Below are 22,500 nucleotides of genomic sequence, written 5' to 3'. Positions count from 1 at the left end.
GCTATATTCCGTTGTATGAAGCAATATGCAACGTGATTAATATGCAGGTTACCGGTATGTGAGGAAGAAAGTATTCTTATAACAACAGTTTTATGCACAGAATACGGGGAATGTTGTCCCCACCAATGTCAAATAAATTATGTCTCCACCAATGTCAAATAAATTATGTCCCCACCAATGTCAAATAAATTATGTCCCCACCAATGTCAAAATCAAACTTTCGCCATTGGTATACCGCATGCTGTTTGTCATCCACAGAGACGCACAGTGAGTCAGAACTATATTCAGAAGGTCCCAGGTGAACTTCTTACGTGTCTCCAAGGTGGTCCCGTGAGCGGTCATGCTCCATGTGCTGCTGCGCCGGCCCTTAGTCACCATGACCGAGAACTCATACAGCGTGTTGGGCTTCAGGTTTGTTACGGTGTATGTTAGAGTGGTGGTGTTGGCAACCTGTACACAAAGCAGAACACATGCTAAGCCAAACATCTTCTGCACATACGATCTGCCATAGCTTATTTACTTCTTACCTCTTCTGGAAATATTGAAACTCTGAGTTTTATAAAAAATAAATAAATTAATTAAAAAAATATGACTTTATGTGCTAAATTTATGTGCTATGTTTGCATATAGTGAAGTGGTAAGCTAGTGATTAGCCTAGTGGACTACCAATAGGAATCCCTGGTGCACCAAGCTGCCACTTTGGGCCCCCGAGTAAGGCCCTTAACTGCTTAGGCCCCGTATTTAAAAAAAAAAAACTCTTAGTGCAAATTGTTGCTCCTAGTCACGAAATTGTAAAAGGGCTCATAAGGTCAGAAAGTGTTAGGAGTAGTGAGGAGGACTTGTGAGGATGAAGAGTTTCTTTATCAGAGGAGAAAATGACTGAAAGATGAAGAGGGAGAAGAAATGTGTTGTATACAATATTTAATAATGATAGTGAGTTAATAAGGTGATACAGATTAGATCGGGATTATGTTTGTGACCTCATATTAGTGACTTTATATATATTCTGTCATTATGTCATTTAGTGAGACTCTAATGCCTTTAATGCCACAGAGGCAGAAACCATAGCGTTTGTCTCTATGACATTTCTGCTCTCTGTCAGAGACGTTTACATTTACATTACATTACATTTATAACATACGGATGTTAGAACATCTCTTATACGATCGGTTACGAACGTAAACCCTACACGATACCCAAATCAGAAGCCATGGATGAACAAGGAGGTGCGCCTCCTGTTGAAGGCACGCAATACTGCCCTCAGATCAGGTGATGCACAGGCCTACAGCATATCCAGAGCTAACCTGAAGAGGGGCATCAAAGAGGCCAAGCACTGCTACAAGCAGTAGATAGAGGAGCATTTTTCCAACTCGGACCCTCGACGCATGTGGCAAGGCATCCAGGCCATCAGTGATTACGAATCCTCCCACTCCACCCCCGCTACCACTGATGTCCTCTTCTTGAATGAGCTTTAATGACTTTTATGCTCGTTTTGAGAGAGACAACAGAGATACTGCCACCAAGCTCAAACCCTCGGCTGACCACCCTCCAATAATACTCTCCTCCACAGATGTCTGCAACGCACTGAGCCGGATCAGCGTACTATATTCATAGTACATATAGATTCATCTGTATATTATATTTATAGTACATACACATCTGTAAATTACTGTTTATAATAATAGCCATATATTTTGTTACATCCTTCTGTAAATTTCAGTTATAATTATAGCCGTCTGTATATTATGTTCATAGTACACACACATCTGTAAATTACGTCTATATTACTACTTTATTTAACTCATTTAAATCTTGTAAACACTGTATATCCTGCACTTACTGCTATTGCACTCTGGTTAGACCTAAACTGCATTTCGTTGCCTTGTACTTGTACATGTGTAATGACAATAAAGTTGAATCTAATCTAATCTAATCTAATCTAATCTAATCTAATCTAATCTAATCACCTCAAATATCTTTGAGATTTAGAGACAAAGTGAAGGTTTATAATATCGCTGCTTTTTTGTTTTTTAATTCGACAACCAATTAATCACAGTCTTTAAAAGAACGTGTCATAATTAGTAACAGGTTTAGCTATCTTTCTTTAGCAGGTCTATCTATCTATCTATCTATCTATCTATCTATCTATCTATCTATCTATCTATCTATCTTTAGCAAGTCTATCTATCTATCTATCTATCTATCTATCTATCTATCTATCTATCTATCTATCTATCTATCTATCTATCTATCTATCTTTAGCAAGTCTGTCTATCTATCTATCTATCTATCTATCTATCTATCTATCTATCTATCTATCTATCTTTAGCAAGTCTATCTATCTATCCATCCATCCATCCATCCATCTATCTATCTTTAGCAAGTCTATCTATCTATCTTTAGCAAGTCTATCTATCTATCTATCTATCTATCTATCTATCTATCTATCTATCTATCTATCTATCTATCTTTAGCAAGTCTATCTATCTATCTATCTATCTATCTATCTATCTATCTATCTATCTATCTATCTATCTATCTATCTATCTATAGCAAGTCTATCTATCTATCCATCCATCCATCCATCCATCCATCTATCTATCTTTAGCAAGTCTATCTATCTATCAATCTATCTTTAGCAGGTCTATCTATCTATCTATCTATCTATCTATCTATCTATCTATCTATCTATCTATCTATCTATCTATCTATCTATCTCTATCTATCTATCTATCTATCTATCTATCTATCTATCTCTATCTATCTATCTTTAGCAAGTCTATCTATCTATCTATCTATCTATCTATCTATCTATCTATCTATCTATCTATCTATCTATCTATCTATCCATCCATCCATCTATGGTAAGCGAACATGATCCTAATTTATTATGTTTAGACAGTAAAATGTTCAAACATACTAAGACTAAATTATTGGCCCTGATCACCACCATGGTTGAAATACGTAGCTGGATATTTTTATCATTTCAATGCATTTTTACCACTTGTCCACTTGGAGGCACTGTATGCATTTGAAAACAGAAATTGGTAGAAAGTCGTGGCCCTTACGTGTACGCACAACAAAGTGATGATATCCAGTGTTTTATTAAATAAATAAATGTGTCTGCATTGTAGTACCTTATACTTGGTGTTGGCCGGGATGTTGGTCTTCCAGCGGACTGTGTAATATCTGGAGTCGGTGATCTTCTGGTTCTTGGACAGCGAGTTATCAGCCCAGGAGACTTTCACGGCGTCGTGGCTGATGACGGAGGCTTGCACGCCCACTGGGGGGAGCATGGGGGAAGGCTCGGGTGCTGGGGTGTGGGGGGTATGATGATATATTTTAAATAAATCAATATCTGGCTCTATGGGACCTGGCAGCAGCAAACATGGTATTCAAATGCAAACAAAAGAGCATGAAAGAAGCAATGAATTAAAAAAAGAAAAAAAAAAAGCATCAACAGCATAATGATGGAAGAAGCAGGATGGCATGTAAATGAGTGGGGATGAATATAACATCAGGAGGACAAAAAAGAAAAAAGAGAGATACTGTTAGAGACAGAAAACCAATCTTCTCTGTAAAAGAACAAATACTGAAAAGGTTTACGACAGCAGCGCGCTTATAAGCAGAGGCAAATATCTCCGGATCTACAACTGAACAAGAATGCTAAAAATATTCTCCGTGTAGTGGCGTCTGATACTGTATACCGGGTAAGAACAAAAAATTAATCCGCATCATAAAAGGACCCCGTGATCATATCAGACGCAGCCGACGTTCACGGATACAAACGCCATAACCATTTAAAAAACGAAGTCTGTCTGCCAACTCGCTGTTTATTTCTAGGTCAGGGTGTTGCCGATGTGTTATGCTCTAACATCCGTCCCTAAAGACTTTCCAAACTTTTGAGGCGAACTGATGTTAGTCGTGACAGGTCAGCGGGGGTTCTTGCAAGAGCGCTCTCTCTCATCCTTCCTCTTTGTTTCTTTTCTAGATCAGCTGAGACAGAAAGAGAGATAGATGCCACAAGAGTGGTGCTAGGAAAGGAGAAGAACTTCTTTCTTATAGATACAAATACATCAAACCAGCTGACAGACGGGGAAGAACTGCTGCGATTGTAAAGCTATAGGCAGATTCCTGAGTGTCTGGAGGATGAGAATCGAATTGAACTCCAAATGTTTTTATCTCCCTGCAAACACTAAAGGTTTTATTCTAATCCTTTAAAAATTTAATAGTTATGACCCTTTTGGTCTTTCAGATATTCAGATATATATTCAGGTATTTGGATAAATTAATATCCGAGAAATGATAAATGAGAATCGTATACCTGACTGGGGCCTGGTGATGGCGCTCTCGTACACAGGTATTCCCTCTCCCATGTTGTTGAAGGCCTTCAGAGTGAGCACATAGTGCGAACTTGGGTCTAGGCACCAAGAAATAAATCACTGTCCCATAACACACACTTTTCTTTCCTTATTCAATTCCACTTACAAATTAGTCAATTACTTTTTTAAAGGTAGCATTTTAAAGTTTTTTTTTTTTTAAACATATCATCACTTGAAGAAGTGTAATTAGGAAAATCACCCATAATGCACTTTGAAAGCAAGAGGCTCACCCAGGTTTTCAATGCTGTAGTAGCGCTGCTTGTAGTCCACTTTAATGGTCTGAGAGTGGGGACTGCCGATCCCATAGCCAATGCTGTAGCCTCTCACCACAATGTCCTGATTTTCTGGAGGTGTCCAACTCACCACGATGCTATTCACCAGTGGACGCACATGCAGCGAACTGGGCACTCCAGGTACCTGAGACTCTGGAATATAACGCATTAAGTGTCAGCAGGGTTTATGGTGTGTGCTCGGATATCAGGGGCACATGTATGTCCACTCTTCAATTCAATTCAATTCAATTCAGTTTTTCTGTATAACGTGTTTAACAACTCTCATTGTCTCAAAGCAGCTTTAGAGAACAGATTAAAAATTAGAAAGTTCAAAAGGACGTTATTTATCTCTAACATCTCTAACAAACTCCCTGAGATGATATAAGGAAGAAACCTTGAGAGGAACCAGTCTCAGAAGTGAACCTCATCCTCATTTGGGTGACACTGGACAAGAAATAATGTCAATGGTAAATAATGAGTGGGATTGTGGAACCAAAGAGCTCCTGAGGAACCAACAGGTCAGAGTCATTTACATCATAACATACTTAAGACTTCCTTCCTGCTGAAGCCTTCAAATGTTGAAGACCTGATGAAGCTGATGAAGACATTACCTCAAAGACAGTCCAAAGATTGTCTTCAAGTGCTTCTATCCACAGTAATCCCATGAGACATGGGCTGATCTATAACCAGCAGAGTGCAGCACCAAGTGACGAGACTCCAAACAGGGGTACGGCGTCAGGATGGATTCCAAGTAGGTCCAGAAGAAGACGACTTTAGATTAGATTAGACTAGTGTTAAAAACGCTATACAAATAATACTGAATTGAATCATGGGAACCACTGCATAAACATATTACATGGTGGACTATTCCTCACACTCTCTTGGGAAAAAAAAAAAGAAAGATTGCTCAGGATCTGTCTGGTGCTTCTGTGTTCACCGAGATTCACCAATCTGGACTTTCTTATCAACATGTTTTTTTTCTTCTTGTTTTTTTGAACTCCTAAATACTGCTGTCTGTTAAAATCCCAGGAGATCAGCAGTTTCTGAAATACTCAAACCAGCAAACAACAATATCACAGTTCAAGTCAAAGACATCACACCGTTTCCACATTTTGATGTTTGACTTGAACGGTAACCGAAGCTCTTGACGTAGATGATGTCCTGCCACATGATGTACTGTAGAGTGTATAAGGACGGTGTCTCAGTCGAAGAGATATGTTGCTGAAGAACATAACTAGGAAATGGAGTACAGTGGAGAGGAATCCATACTTGTACTAAAGCAACTAGATATTACATTTCAATCGTCTCTGCTACGTTTTGCATCTTTAATGACTATATCTTTAATGTCCTCACATACTGATGACAGCTGACGTCATTTGGGCTTAAAACGTAAAGCTGAAATATTGCCTGAGGGCAGAATCACATTTACATTTTTATATATATATAAATTTATATATATATAAATTCACATAATGCTGATGATTTAGAAATGCCAATCAGGCTACAACATCCCTATTGAGTCTGGTTTCTCTGAAGGCTTCTTCCTCATACCATCTTGCCACAGTCACCTCAGGTATTCTCATTAGGGATAAATAGGGTTAAATTCAAATAGATAGATTGGTAGATAGATAGATAGACAGACAGACAGACAGACAGACAGACAGACAGACAGACAGACAGACAGACAGACAGACAGATAGATAGATAGATAGATAGATAGATAGATAGATAGATAGATAGATAGATAGAACGGGGCATGAAAGCCTTTATTATCACCACATATTGATTACAGCACAGTGGAATTCTTTTCTTCACATACCCCATCTGAGGAGGTTGGGGTCAGGGTGCAGGGGCAGCTAGGATACAGCACCCCTGGAGCAGGGAGGGTTGAGGGCCTTGCTCAAGGGCCCAGCAGTGGCAGCTCGGCTGGTCTGGGCCTTGAACCCCTTGAACCCTAATCCTCTGATCAACAACCAACAACAACCAACAACTGCCTTAACCAGTTTAGCCACCACTGCCCCATGTAGGTAAAATGTTCTGTATTTTGTGTTTTTTTTTGTGCGTGTCAATTTTAGAATAGAATAGAATAGAATAGAACGGGGCATGAAAGCCTTTATTATCACCACATATACATTACAGCACAGTGGAATTCTTTTCTTCACATACCCCATCTGAGGAGGTTGGGGTCAGGGTGCAGGGGCAGCTATGATACAGCGCCCCTGGAGCAGGGAGGGTTGAGGGCCTTGCTCAAGGGCCCAGCAGTGGCAACATGCTTCAGTTCCTGAACCCACAATCCAGGAGGTGTGAGACCAACATGCTAACCACTAAGCTAACATATGTCCCAGTGAAGGTAATTGACCGTGTCTAGAAATGTTGTGTGAAACTAAAGCTCTATTTCTAAATTCTAAATTCTCCGAGCCTTCAGAAAATTCGTAAGAACTTTAGACAGAATGACAAACGGCCAACATTTAACCCATAAAAATACAGAGCCTTTCCTTTCCAGACGTCCTATTTCTGATATGCAGAACCGATTACAAACAACGCTGCTGTCAGAATCAGTCAGGACCTTCGAGATTTATAGACTTGTGAGCACAGAGGGGGAAAAAATGCTCTGATGAATTATTCAACACGTCTTTCAGTATTGATGAGGTACGTCTACCTGCGTGCCTTTATTTGATCTGTGTTTAATAAACTCCTTCTCTCTTACATGCCAGGAAAACCAACACATTCATCAATAATACGAAGTTTGCACTTCTATCTTCTGGAAAAGAAAAAAAAAAAAAAGGCAGTGAAGAGACCTTGGTCAAGGAGAGCCAGGTTTCGGCGTCGTCTCTGCCGAACGGTCAACGTTTAAGATGAAGGGAATAAAATATTTCTGTACATAACTGCGGGATTACGCCAGTCAGCGGCTTTCTTACCGTCCAAATCGTTCTCGAAGGTTTCTGCGGAGATCCACTCGGTCGACGGGCCGCTGCCGTTCACCGTGATGGCGGACAGCCGGAACGAGTACTCGGTTCCTCTTTCCAAACCTACAGCAAGACACAACACACACTATAGCGACTGTAGTTGCAGTAAAATTCCACTAAGCAATGACTAAACAAAGAGAAATAGAGAATTGGGCTATACACGGGATAAAAACAAAACAAACAATAATAGATTTTTTCTTTTGATAGAAACTGTTTAATATATATATATATATATATATATATATATATATATATATATATATATATATAGTACTGTGTATATATACAGTATATATACTGTGTATATATATATATATACAGTATATACAGTACTGTGCAAAGGTTTTAGGCAGGTGTGAAAAAATGCTATAAACAAAGAAAGCTTTCAGAAATATAAATAACGAGTCTTTATTTCTGTCAATTTACAAAATGCAAAATGAGCAAACAAAAGAAAAATTTAAATCAGATCAATATTTGGTGTTACTGCATGAAGCGATGGCACGGCCCCCACAGAGCCCTGATCTCGACATCATCGAATGTGTCTGGGATTACATGAAGAGACAGAAGGATGTGAGAAAGCCGACATCCACAGAAGATCTGTGGTCAGTTCTCCAAGATGTCTGGAACGACCTACCGGCCGAGTTCCTTCACAAACCGTGTGCGAGTGTACCTAGAAGAACTGCTGCTGTTTTGAAGGCAAATTCTGGTCACACCAAATATTGATTAGATTTAGATGTCTCTTTTGTTCGTTCACTGCATTTTGTTCATTTATGAAAATAAATGTTTAACACTTCCATTTTTGAAAGCATTCTTAGTTTACAGCGTTTTTTCACACCTGCCTAAAACTTTTGCACAGTACCGTACATATACTCAGAAGCAATAAAACTAAACTACACCTTTATGACCCTATAGTGGTTAGTACTGGTTTTTAAACCCACCATCAATAAGCTGAAAGAGTTGATTAGTTACGATCTCAGCTGCATCTCCTTTCCTCCCAGCTTTCCTGTAGCGGATCTTATAACCTGTCAGCTCCCCGTTCTGAGCGCCAGGAGGTGGAGGCTGCCATCGTACCATAATGCTCTGCGTTAGAAAAAAGTACAAGAACTGTGAATAAACACAATAGTCATAATAATAATATAGTTAAAGCCCCAGTGTGAAAATGGTGGGAAACATTTCTAGTCATTTTTTCCCTCGTTTCGAATGCCGTGCGTTTCTCAGATCGATTCATTGCTTTATAGAAAATACCTATAAACGTAGCTTGATATTTCAGACACGGTCCTACACTTTAGGTGTCTCACATCTACAAGACGCAGTATACGGATGACGACGAATTGAACCATGATCAGAATCCTTCGTTAAAAACTTACCAGAAGGACGGATACTAACCAGAAGGACACAAAACATTTGAACTCTTATTACAACATCTGAAAACTTCTGCTCCGCTCCGCTCGGGTCGGCTTCGCTTTTTAATGAGAACAGAGTAATGTATCAGGAGATACCTGCTGTCTGTAGCTATGTTTAGACACAAAGATATCTGAAGCAAATCATTTTACCTGCCTTGAGCTCGCCTAAAGGCGCCGGTGCATATTAACGAGCGAGTTTAAGTTTGTTTTTTTTTAACGGGAGGAAATCGGTGAGCTCTCGGGAGAAAGACGCAGAAACGGATCGACATCCGACTGCACCGCGAAGACGAGATGTTCGCTAGACTTTCTCGAGATATTAGACAGAGTTAGAACAAGATGATAAAGCTATGTATAATTCTATATGTAAGGCCACGTTCACACCGCAAGTCTTAATGCTCAATTCGGATATTTTGCTCAGATCAGATTTTTTTTGTTTGGCTGTTCACATTATCACATTAAAATGTGGCCTATATCAGATACCAGTGTGAACCGTTTGCTATTTCGAACTGACCCGCATGCAAAAACGAACGATAACGATGACGTCACACGCAGCACGCCTTTGCGCTAAAAAGTCGGCGAGGTTGTGGAGGAAGTATTGTATCATCTGGTGCAAGCAAACATATCATGTAATGTATTCGATGCAAACATTATGAGCTGGTTCACGTAACCACTTTATATAACACTCTTAACACACACACGTTACCAGTCACGTTTTCGCCCGCGCAAAAAAAAAAAAAAATTCCCGCGAAAACTTTTATTTTTTTTTTTTGCGTGGGCGAAAACGTGACACAAACGTGACTGGTAACGTGTGTGTGTTAAGAAAAAAAAATGCGGCGGCGCATTATTGTGACGAATGTCGATGTAGATTGACGTAAATGTCGCATCAAATCCGCCTCGGCTGTTCACACAGCGGCCACATTGGAAAAATGAGATTTGGGTCTGATTCAGGACCACATATGGAATTGGCCCAGATCTGAGTGTTCACACTACTCCTGAAGAAGCCTGACCTGGTCACTCGACCCCAAAAAAATCGGATTTGGGCCACTTTTCAAATCGGATTTGTCCATGATCCTTACACCAATACAACATTTAACTGACTGTATATTACAATCACACCCCCAGTGTCACCCATATGAGGATGGGTTCCCCCTTGAGTCCGGTTCCTCTCAAGGTTTCTTCCTTTACCAATTTAAGGGAGTTTTTCCTTGCCACTGCTGCCTGAGTCATCTCAGACGTGCTCATAGGGGAATAAATACATACACATTGTGAACTATATACATCTAATAATAACCAGGAATTTTTATTCTGTAAATTCTTATTTCTTTTATTATTCGTTATTTCCTTTATCATTAATTATGTTTACCTTCTGCTCTGTGTTTATGTTCTGTAAAGCTGCTTTGAGACAATGTCTATTGTAAAAAGCGCTATACAAATAAACTTGAATTGAATTGAATTGAATTTTACCTGCAGTGTGAACGGGGCCAATTGTTCAGCATGTTACTGTACATGACACGATAAGAGGCACTTACCCTCGAGTTCTGCACTTCGAGCGAGACGTTTTGAGGTGCGGCGCCTGGTACTGCAACAAGCAGAATATACGATATAATAGTTAAATAAAAAAAAAAATTTAAATAAATCATAATCATCACTCTGTTCGTTTGTACCCACAGGATTAACTAAAAAAAAAAAAACAGATTCCTTACAGTGCATGTTATTCAAAATCCTTAGATTTGGATTAGATTTGGGATTAGATTCCACTGTGTTTTTTTAATTACACTGAAGCTACGTGTTGCCTGTCGAGATATGAAGATATGAAGCAGCACCGCTGGAGCGAAATCACTGCTCCTGGGTGTGTGTTTTTGCAGCAAGAGGGGAAAAAAGAAAGTGAGAAAGCAAGACTTTATTTTGTAGGAGCTTATAAAGATTTTCTTCACTTGCTCACTAATTTAAGAATCTTACCCAAACACCCCCCCCCCAATTCCTTTCACAGCTGTATGACATACACCAGCTGTCACGCTCTCCCTGACTTCCCTAAGGTCCTGTAGTGACAACACTCATCTGCCTCTTCACCCCAGAGCAATAAGCTCGATCGCTTGAAGATAATATTAACGCTACACTATCATAGAATAACAACTACTGTAGAGTATATTTGAGATACGTTGAGGTAAGAGAGTTCGTTCGGTGTAAAAGTGTGAGCATTAAATCAGTTATCGTTATCAAACAATGAAATAAAGATACCGTCAGAAAGGGTGTGGACCAGCAGGTCATCTGTAGACACTCCAGGGCCATGCTTGTTGTAAGCCACGACTCTGAAACTGTACAGCGTGAACTTCTTCAGTCCTGTCATTGTGTAAGACAAACCGACAACATCTGTGTCCTGAGAGAGAGAGAGAGAGAGAGAGAGAGAGAGAGAGAGAGAGAGAGAGAGAGAGAGAGAGCACACCAAACAAATGAGCCTTAAAAGAGGCCTTTAAAATATACACACACACTCATACATGCACGCACAAATACATACACACACACACTGACACACAGACACTCGCATGCACACACAGACACATGCACACACAGATGCACACACATGGACACAAGCACAAATACACACACACACACACACACACACACTGACACACAGACAGACACTCACATGCACACACAGATGCACACACATGGACACAAGCACAAATACATACACACACACACACTGACACACACACACACAAACACACACACAGACACACAGACAGACACTCGCATGCACACACAGATACATGCACACACAGATGCACACACATGGACACAAGCACAAATACATACAGACACACACACTGACACACACACACACACACACACACACACACACACACAGACGGACACTCGCATGCACACACAGATACATGCACACACAGATGCACACATATGGACACAAGCACAAATACACACACACGCACACACACACACACAAGGTATATTCTCAAAGGTTCAAATCAATACTGTGTCTTAGACTTTACACTGTGCATTAATTTTTTTTTTTTGTGATGAGAAATACTTTTTACATACGTGTGTAGTTAAAGTGTATGTACGTACTGGGACACACTAACATGCCATGTAACGGTAAAGAACAGTGTTGTGTAGTTACACACACACTGTCACTATAAACAATCGCCTTTTCTTCATCCGTTATTCCATTGAACCTAAATTCCATTTATTACCATTCTCTTCATTTCTTCCCAAAATTTCCACCATGTTTTACAGATTGTATTCAGCGTGAACAAACTCCTCCTCCTTCACCCAAAAATATTGGCCGAGAAGCAATTTGAGACAAGGTCAAATTTCTGACCTAGTACAGAATGTGAGTTGAGACTCAGCTTCTTTAGACCTTCGGTTCTCACCTGTTCCACGTCCTTTCCTTTCTCGCTGTAGTAAAGTTTGTAGGTCTGGATCTCCCCGTTCCCTGTGAGTGGTCTCTCCCAGGTCAAAGTGACAGTAGAGGGTGTGATGGACACGGCCTGGAGGTTGGGGGCAGGTCCTGGTACCTGCACTGGAAATCATGAATAAAGGAATAAACCGTGAATCTCTCATCATTAAAAAAAACTTGAACACACATTCCAAGCCTTGCCAAAGCCGACAGCTCGAACAGAGTAAGCTTCAGTCTGAAAGGCAGCAAAACCCCTGCATTTGTTCATTTCAGTGTTGGTTTGCTGGTCAGCTTGTTTTCTGTAAAACTTGGACTGTGCACAGGGGTCCAGTTTGACTCCAGAGAGAAGAGGCAGAACGTCAGAAAGAAGTCACAGCCAATTTTCTCCTCTTTGCGGTGAAGGTTATAAGGCAGAGTGTGTGTGGCTGTGTGTACATGCGGCTTACCTTCAGGCTGGGTGGCCACTGTAAGAGGAGCAGAGCTTTCACCCGGGCCGTTTCTGTTGGACGCCACCACCCTGAATGTGTACTTAGTGTCAGGGATGAGGTTGTCGATGGTGACCTGCAGTTCTCCTGGAGCTGTGGTGTTCTCAACCCGCTCCCTGTCCACAGAGCAAGAGCCAGACAGAGAGAGAGAGAGAGAGAGAGAGAGAGAGAGAGAGAGAGAGAGAGAGAGAGAGAGAGAGAGAGAGAGAGAGAGCATAAGGAGATACAGTTCTGAGCTTGCGCTACTGAAATAAAGATGCTGTGTTGCCATGTGCTGAGTTATCAAAGCTTTAAACTGCATAGCTGAGTATTTACCACACAAGATGATCCCCTATACTCTACCATGTCTTGTAGCAGTCTGGGTTTCATACCTGCTGGAGCCATCAAGGCTGTAGAAGACAGAGTAGGTGAGGTTGTCTCCGTGCGGCTCAGCCGGAAGCCTCCAGGTGAGTTTGATGAAGCGAGTGGATACGAGCGAAGCCACAAGGTCACGCGGTGGTGACGGGATGGAGCCTGAACGCTCCCCGGAGTCTACATGGTCAGTAGTGGCACTGGTCAGTGAGGGGACTGGAGATGTGGGGAGGGCAATGTCTTGGGTGCACAAAGGGAGAAGGGACGACATCACAGGGACGGTGAAGGGAGACAGGGAGGGTAAATAATAGATACACAGGAGGGGACGGAGGAAAGGAGGGCGAGAAAAATTGGGGGGGAAAAAAGAACTTAAAATTGACACACACAAAAAAAACCACAAAACCAAACAGTCCACTATAAAGAGACAAATGAAAACCTACAAATTGAAAATGAAGTGAGAGAGCGCAAGAGATGGAGCTGATATAAGAGGCTGTTACGCAGTAGACCTGCATGCACGAGGCCCACAGTAATCGTAAACGACACACAAATAGCGCACCGACTGATGAGAAGAAGCATCTTATATCAGCACAAAGCAAAAAATAAATAAATTAATAAAAAAGTTCATTTGCTGTTGACATTAAAGTAAAATATAGTTTTTTCCCCCATTTCCTGTGATCACAAAAGCATTTCTTTTATAAGAGGTGAGAATTTCTACAGTAATCACACACACACACACACACACACACACACACACACACACACACACACACACACACACACACACACACACAAAACAACATAATTGTGATGTACGAAATACAACAAAACAAATCCAGATTGCTTTTTTTTGTCCCTTTTCCTTTAGCCTTATGTGTCCATACCTCAAATGGAGCTGTCTATATTGTTTGTAATAACAGAAGTCACACCCATGCAGCCCAGGAACCCTCGGAAAGAGATGAGCGCTCTTCTTGCTGAATACTGACTAGCACATTTTCTCTCCTGGAGGTCCAGCAGACTGGAAAACGACCCGTGGTGAATACTCAAGGCAATTCATTATGTTCATTTGGAGTGGGATGGGCAAGAACAAAAGTCAGTCAGGCAGACAAGAGCATCTCATAGCAAAGCTCAGAGCGGTAACTATGAGCACAGAGGAAGTGCAGATGTGGGTGATGTAATTTTAGTATCATCAAAAAAACAAAAAAAACAACTGAATTGCAACAATTATGCGTCTTGCACAGAAGCGTGGAACATGCTAGAAAAAAATTCAGCTCAAGCCAAAACCAAGTGTTGAATGCCAAAAGCCAACACTATGATATCCTACAGGAACCCTGAGCAGGAGCGTGTGTGTCGGGGATTACCCTTTGTGTAGGCTACGTATTCATTCACGGCATGAATGAATGTTGGCGCTAAAGCCGGTAGAGCGACAGCTACGAGAGGTGGCTGCCAGCCTGAAGCGCCTGGCAACGAGATGCCCATCTAATGCCAGCTGGAGGCTGTCACATGCAAGGACCACAGCGTGGAGCTCCTTTCCTCTCCTAGCATGATAGGTCATTAAGAGCAGCCTTTAATCTGACTATACTGCAATTGGAACAGCAGACCCAAGCTGCTGGATATACTATATAGAATGAGACAATTGTCAGTCCAGCTTAACACAATGTGCTTGATGGGAATGCAAGTCCCAAAAGCTGTCAAGTGTAAAATGAGTCTGTTCATCAAAGTGCTTCACAAATTCAGCTATATGGGCCCCCCATATAGAGGGGGGCCCATATAGGGGCAGTGTGTATATGTAGGGGCAGTGGTGGCTCAACTGGTTAAGGCTCTGGGTTGTTGATTGGCGGATCGATGTTCAAGGCCCAGCACAGCCAAGCTGCCACTGCTGGGCCCTAGAGCAAGGCCCTCAACCCTCCATGCTGTATCATAGCTGCCCCGGCACTCTGACTCATGAACGTGGTAGTCCAGTGGTTAAGGTGTTGGAGTACTGGTTGGAAGGTCTTGAGTTTGAATCCCAGGTCCACCAAGCTGCAACTGCTGGGCACCTGAGCAAGGCCCTTAACCCTCAATTGCTCAGTTATAAATTGAAGTAATAATAAACTGTAAGTCACTCTGGCCATAAATGCCATAAATGTAAATGTACGAACAAGCACTTGAGGAATCTCAGTAAGTGGAAATAGGATATATATTTGGTAAGTCAATGTAGTAAAATGACATACGTTCGAGGATTGTTAGAAAGCCTAAAGCTAGGTGCTTTATCATGCCTCCGTTTTGCCGTTGTCTCTTTCTTTTCCAAGTCTCCATTTTTGGGTTTCTTCCAGTTCTAAATGATGGATTTCACTTTTAGTAATGGCATTTCCATTGTTTTCTCTGTCTGAGATCTGTTTATACACCATTCTAGCTTTGGAAAAAGGTCAAATCCATTTCAGTAAAGTTCCAAAAACCATGAAATTGATATATTTTGCATATAAACTGTAACATACATAAATAGTAGACTGTACTGTATCCCGGACCAGACCGCGGCACCCCAAAGCCCAAAGTTTCCTCTCATGACACAAAAAGCTCAAAACCTAACCACCAAAATCATCCACCTCGTGTGCACAAACCCAAAAGGTCGAGGTCACAGTTTCCCAGCATGTATCTCTCACCAAACACGTCATGGATCAGCAAGAGAATGACAACAGGCCACAGAGGACAAAGACAGAAATATCACTAACGCAGCAGGTCTTCCCACGTCACCTTGCTACATGCTGTTTAATATTAGAAGCTCTATTTATTAACAGCCCTTTGAGACAGGTGGGTGCACAGGATGGAGGTGGGTACACACCCGAACGATAATGCATTAACAAAATATCTGTACACAGTTTTCTCCACAGGACAGCCACTGCTGTGGAGCATTAAACTTTGTTCTTTAAAGAGAATATATCTACATTCAGGAAATGAGTAAGTACACAGGAGGAGTTCTCTGCTATTATTCTTAATTGTTATTAGATATAGCCAAAAATAATAATAATAGAGAACTAACACTAATGCACAAGAAAAGCCCTAAGCATACAGTACACGTGCATATTTTTAAAAGATCATGAAAACATTAAAAAAACAGGTATAAAAGCTTTTCTTGTAAGCGTATGGACCTTATGGAACTTTAGATGTTTTACACACTACTGTGATGTCTAAAGAACGAGGTCTGAAGTCTGGGGCAAATACAAACAGGACACGTGGGAACTGCAAGAGAGTGTTGCATCTTCCCATCACCCCTAAACCTGTCTGACAGGTGACCTCTACAAAAGAGCATCAAGGTCTCAGTGAGAACAGAATAGCTCAGTGTACTGTAACATGAAACCATATATCACCAACCTTCCACTGTAAAAAAGGCGGATGTATGAAATATATATATATATATATATATATATATATATATATATATATATATATATATATATATATATATATATATATATATATATATATATATATATATATATATGTATATCACGTTACAGAAACGATCGATTCAATTACAAAGATGATCCCACACCAGGATGAGAAAATGGGTCTCAAACCCATTTTGTCTTAAACTAATTACGAAAAACATTCTGTCAATTATTAACCTACTTAAAGCAATCACATAAAATATTGACTTTCTTGAACTAGATAACTTATTTAGCTAGTCTTGGAGTGAGGATGTGGTAGCCTTGTGGTTAAGGTGTTGACACATCTACCGACACATCTGTCGATCAGGAGGTTGCAAGCTCAAATCCCAGGTCTACCGAGTTGCCACCACTAGTCCCCTGAGCAATGAGATCAATTGTAAGTCAGTCTTGATAAAAGCACCTGCTGATAAGTTGTTGTTTTTTTTAAAGAAAACTGCAAAACAACTAAGACGATTTAATTATTTTCCAGCAATCATTAATCGGTTTAGTTCAGCTAGTAAAGATGGTTTGACCGGGTGGCAACTAATCGTTTGTACTGAGCATCTAACTAATAAAAGAGCTAAAAAAAATCGTGTCAAGGTATCGGACACAGACTCAGTGTTTAAGTCCAGGCTAAAAACATTTGTTTAGCTTTTCTAAAGTAAAGGAGCAGATCTGGAGGGTTCATGGGCATAGAGTGTTTGGTGAACTGGGATGACTGGATGCTGTCGGCTTACCACCGTCGCAAGTCGTTCGGGTCGCAGACTGTGGAGTGGCGGGATGCTTTATACCCCAGGAAGCCCTCATGTCTGTGTCACCTTCATAGCTAGTCTGGCCAGACTGCTGTCCTGTCTGCACTATGCACATAATGTACATTGTCCATCACCTGATTACAATCATACCTAACAATTTTTCTTCTCTCTCTCTCTCTCTCTCTCTCTCTCTCTCTCTCTCTCTCTCTCTCTCTCTATCTATCTATCTATCTATCTATCTATCTATCTATCTATCTATCTATCTATCTATCTATCTACAGTATCTATCTATCTATCTATCTATCTATCTATCTATCTATCTATCTATCTATCTATCTATCTATCTATCTATCTATCTATCGATGCCACCCTCGAGTTCCCGGTGTTCAGAGTTCCTAGCCTGATCGTCTCTTCTTACGGAGCTACTTCGTCAACCCTGACGTTCTACCCTTTGCTCATTAGGTATAGATATATAGTATTTTAAATGAATATTTTTTTAATTAATTTAAAACTTTTATTGTATATTTTTTCTTCATATTATTATTATTATTATTATTATTATTATTATTATTATTATTATTATTATTATTATTATTATTATTATTATATTTATTTCTTTGATCCGTTTCCATACTTCTGTAAAGCTGCTTCGAGACAATGGGAATTGTTAAAAGCGCTATACAAATAAATTGAATTTGAATTTTCTGTGAGTAATGCACTTGTATTTTTATTAGTTTTTATGGTTTTTTTTGGTCTAAGTATTGGTCTTGATATTACTGGGTTTGGATCTTGGTTTGGATCTTGCTCTTGTCTTGAAATAGTACGTATAAGCCTTGGTCTTGTTTAGTTTGGTATGGGTTTTAATATTTGTTTGTTTTGTTCTTTATTTGGGTTGGTACGGGTTGTGGACTAAAGACTACGAAGCCATATTTTAGGAAAACTGTCATTATGAGCGTTATAGTTAGGAACGTGGCTGACAGGATGTTTGCATAACCTGTAAAACACTGGGGGTCTTATCGCAGGAAAGGGAGGTGTGGATAGAAAATCCCCACTCCTCTGGGAAAAACATTTACTGCCGATTAGATATTAAAAGCAGACCGATGACAGAAATATAGCTATTAATAGCAGTTCACCATCATCAGGGTGGAGTAAAATCTAACTCGCATTTGCCACCAGGGTTTGTGCATTTTTTGCGTTTTAAAAAAGCTGGAGAATAAAACAGACATTACACCACAAACGTTACAGGTCACTTTGCCACTTTGCATTCTGTCCACACTGAAAAATCCAAAGCAGAGCTTATCAAATGTAGCCAAGCGTTAGTCATTAGTTTATATCAACATTCTTACTGAGTCTCCCTCCCTCTTTCCCTTGCTCTCAAAATCCTGCACAGTCCAGGACAGCTCATCAGCAGCAATTCTCTGTCTGATTGCTCATTGATGAAGTACCAGCCTGCAGAATTGCTACCTCTGTAAGACAAGAAGAGATTTGACAAGAACAGGCTTTTACCTGTAATCATCAGGATGACCAGAGTAGAGATATGGCAAAGAGAGAGAGAGAGAGAGAGAGAGATAGAGAGAGAGAGAGAGAGATAGAGAGAGAGAGAGAGAGAGAGAGAGAGAGAGAGAGTGAGTGAGAGTGAGAGAGAGAGCAGTCTCAGCACGGGTGACTGGTATAAAGGACTACTAGGGCTTAGCAATTCTGTCTAAAAGATAAAAAAAACGTCAATGTAAGGTTTCATTTCTGGCATCTACATCACATTATTTGCAAATGACAACTGAACCATTTTATAGCTTTTATAAAAGAAACACAAAATGCTATGAAGAAGAGCAATTGGGGATGATGATTAGTGACATAAGTATGAACTCCATTTACAGTACGCTGTTATTTTACAATTACTGTGCCACAAAACACATCCTTAACTTCTATTTCATCAGCAGGTCAGTTATTTACTCTTATTTACTATTTGCTATTTGCTATTCTTCTGCAGTTTTGGGTTTGAAGAAATAAAAATGCCAAAGTAAGTGAATAAACTTAGGAAAAGGATACGCCAGAGAATCAAAGCCAGCTTTGAGCACGTTTTTTTAAAGTAATCTGACATACACAACATGTTTCACTGAAATACTTTGGCTTTGAAAAGCATCTACACTCTGATATTGGTTAATGGGTTTGGTTTTGTCTTGGTACTGATTGGTATGGGTCTTGGTACTGATTGTTAAGGCCTGCGGTGTTAATATTGGTTTGTATGGGTCTTGGTATTGGTTGGTATGGGTTTGGTATAGATCAGGGATCTTCAACCTTAAACACTCAAAGAGCCATTTGGACCCGTTTCCCACAGAAAAAAAAAAACACAGGGAGCCACAAAACCCTTTTGACATCTAAAATGAAGATAACTGCATATATCATTTTTTTACCTTTATGGAAAGTAATAATACATAATACATCCTATAATATCATGCACCAGTACATCAGACCTGCACATTTTTATGAACAGCAGATATGTTAATCCCCCTCTACTGCTTCTCTCTTTGTACCCATCCCGAGGCATCCAGACACTGTACCGGCTCCCAACGTCCTCTGTGGGACGAAGCCTTTGGACGTCCACTGAGCCGAGGCCGACTCTAAGAATCCCGAGACATCTCCAGTTAGACTCTGTGATACTAAGGAGATCCGAAGTCCATGATCCTTACACCAATATAACATTTATCAGACTGTATATTACAATCACACCCCCAGTGTCACCCATATGAGGATGGGTTCCCCCTTGAGTCCGGTTCCTCTCAAGGTTTCTTCCTTTACCAATTTAAGGCAGTTTTTCCTTGCCACTGCTGCCTGAGTCACCTCAGACTTGCTCATAGGGGAATAAATACATACACATTGTGAACTATATACATCTAATAATAATCTAGAATTTTTATTCTGTAAATTCTTTTTCTTTTATTATTCGTTATTTCTTTTATTATTCCTATGTTTACCTTCTGTACTATGTTTATGTTCTGTAAAGCTGCTTTGAGACAATGTCTATTGTAAAAAGCGCTATACAAATAAACTTGAATTGAACTGAATTGGAAAGTATAGAAAGAACTGTAGTGTGTTGCATTTATGAAATCAATGAACTGCTACCGAGTAAACGAAATTTAATTTCTGCAAGAAAACAAAAATATTTTGAACAGTATGAATTAACCTAGAAAAAAAAGACGCTGGGTTGAAGGTTACTTTCAAATAAAATGTTCAATGTCTAATTGAGTCTTCTTCGTATTCATGACATCGAAATGTTAACTGCAGAAAACCAAAAATGTGTCTGTTTCTGTTTGTCTTTTTTTTCTTCTTCTGTTTGTGTGTCGGATTTCGCAAGTCGCCAGTTATGACGCTTATTTTGAGCGACAAACAAATTAAACACGGTTTATTTTAATGTTATAAGAGCATCACGATCTTAGAATTTAGAATCACATTTAAAAAAAAAAAACTAACTAAAATAAAATAAACTTAAATTAAATATTTATTTTCCAAATCTTCAGGGAGATGCAGCAGAGGGATGAAAGACCCCTGGCTGCGGGTTGCCGACCCCTGGTATAGACAGTGTTATTATAAGACTTGGTCTTGTCTTTTTATTGGTTGGTACAGTATGGGCTGTGGGCTCGTTTTTGGTAGGTATGGGCTGTGTTGTTGGCATAGGTCTTAGTGTTGTCTTTATTAATGGTTGGTATAGGCTGTGGCTTTAGTATTAGATCATACAGGTCTTGGTGTTGTCTTATTATTGGTATGAACTTAATCTAAGTATTGTTTGGTATGGGTCTTGGTCTTGTCTATGTATTGCTGAGTGTAGGTATGGTCTTATTATTGGGTGGTATGAGACTTTACTGCTGATTAGTATGGGCTGTGGTGGTCCTTGTTGTTGTGTTGGTATAGGCTGTGGTCTCAGATTGTTTGGCCGTGTTGCTAATATTGGTTCGTATGGGTCTTCTTGTCTTAGCATTGGTTATTATGAGCTTCGTCTTGGTATTAGTTGGTAAGGGTCTTGGTACTGATTGCTATGGGCTGTGGTGTTGGTATGGGTCTTGGTGCTGTCTTTATTATTGATTGGTATGGAATATGGGGTTGGTATTGGATGTTACATGTCTTGGTGTTGTCTCACTATTGGTATGAGCTTGGTCTTGGTATTGATTAGAAGGGGCTGTGGTGTTAGTATGGGTCTTCTGCCCCTTTTCCACCGAGGCAGTTCGAGTGCTGGTTCGGAGCCTAATTTAGAACCAGTTCGTTCTGTTTCGACAGCCAAAGCACCGGCTCTGAACCAGGAAAAGTGGTTCTTAAGTAGCACCAAAACGTTTCTGGTCTAGACTTAAGAACCGCTTGTGTCCGGGGCTGTGGGCGGGGCTACTGTTAGCACCTTTGATAATGTACCTTAAGTATACAAATGTTTAATACACTTTTACTTTACCGCGATATGATACTTTATCAGCACACTTGATAGTAGGTAGCTACATGCTAAGGCTAATTTTTTTTCTGTGTTAATGATAATATAACGTTATGTACTTTATCGATTACAACCTCCGTTTATACAGATTACATGGAGCTGCACGTACACGTTGGATTCGTCGCGTTTGGATGCCAATGTAGGTTCAGAAAGCCATGAGCATTAACAGTAAAGCAACATCCACCATTGTTGATGTTGTGTTTGTGTTTGCCGTCGCTGCGCTAAAGTTGCTGGGACACGTGACACGTATACAGTGACGTCACACTCGGCACTGTGACGGCACTCTAGCCGGTGGAAAGGCAAACCGGTTCTTAGAAGGTTCGCCAGTGGAACCAACTTTGAACCAGCACCAGCGCTAGCTCTGAACCAGCACACGGTTCTTTCCGGTGGAAAAGGGGCATTAGTGCTGTCTCCATGATTAGTTGGTAGGGATTGTGGTCTTGGATTGGTTGGTTGGGCTGAGGTGTAATAAATCGCTGAGTATGGGTCTTAGGTTTAATTTAATTAGAATTAGTTAGTATGAGCTTTGGTCTTGGTTGACTTAGATTTATCTTTTAGGACCTTTTTCAAGACACTATTCAGTTTCTCTTTAGGAC

The 22,500-nt window shown here is 40.2% G+C and overlaps 1 protein-coding gene across 4 annotated transcripts in view; it reads right to left on the bottom strand.

Annotated features, from left to right (window-relative positions):
- The window catches only part of LOC113654060 (neogenin), a 148,230-nt gene that overhangs the window by 8,820 nt on the left and 116,910 nt on the right, over positions 1-22,500 (bottom strand). For 3 of the 4 annotated variants that reach the window (XM_047819849.1, XM_047819852.1, XM_047819850.1), the window contains exons 8-18: positions 13,298-13,517; positions 12,888-13,042; positions 12,416-12,564; positions 11,262-11,400; positions 10,553-10,602; positions 8,559-8,700; positions 7,573-7,683; positions 4,613-4,807; positions 4,325-4,420; positions 3,138-3,373; positions 312-450 (exon numbers count right to left, since the gene is read on the bottom strand). In XM_047819849.1, coding sequence (XP_047675805.1) covers positions 312-450; positions 3,138-3,373; positions 4,325-4,420; positions 4,613-4,807; positions 7,573-7,683; positions 8,559-8,700; positions 10,553-10,602; positions 11,262-11,400; positions 12,416-12,564; positions 12,888-13,042; positions 13,298-13,517 — 1,632 coding nt within the window. The remainder of the gene's footprint in view (positions 1-311; positions 451-3,137; positions 3,374-4,324; positions 4,421-4,612; positions 4,808-7,572; positions 7,684-8,558; positions 8,701-10,552; positions 10,603-11,261; positions 11,401-12,415; positions 12,565-12,887; positions 13,043-13,297; positions 13,518-22,500) is intronic. The other variant, XM_047819851.1, reaches the window with a different exon arrangement.

Source organism: Tachysurus fulvidraco, chromosome 10, assembly GCF_022655615.1.
Source record: "Tachysurus fulvidraco isolate hzauxx_2018 chromosome 10, HZAU_PFXX_2.0, whole genome shotgun sequence".
NCBI classification, from domain to species: Eukaryota; Metazoa; Chordata; class Actinopteri; order Siluriformes; family Bagridae; genus Tachysurus; species Tachysurus fulvidraco.
This window is presented reverse-complemented; position numbering and strand designations above follow the sequence as displayed.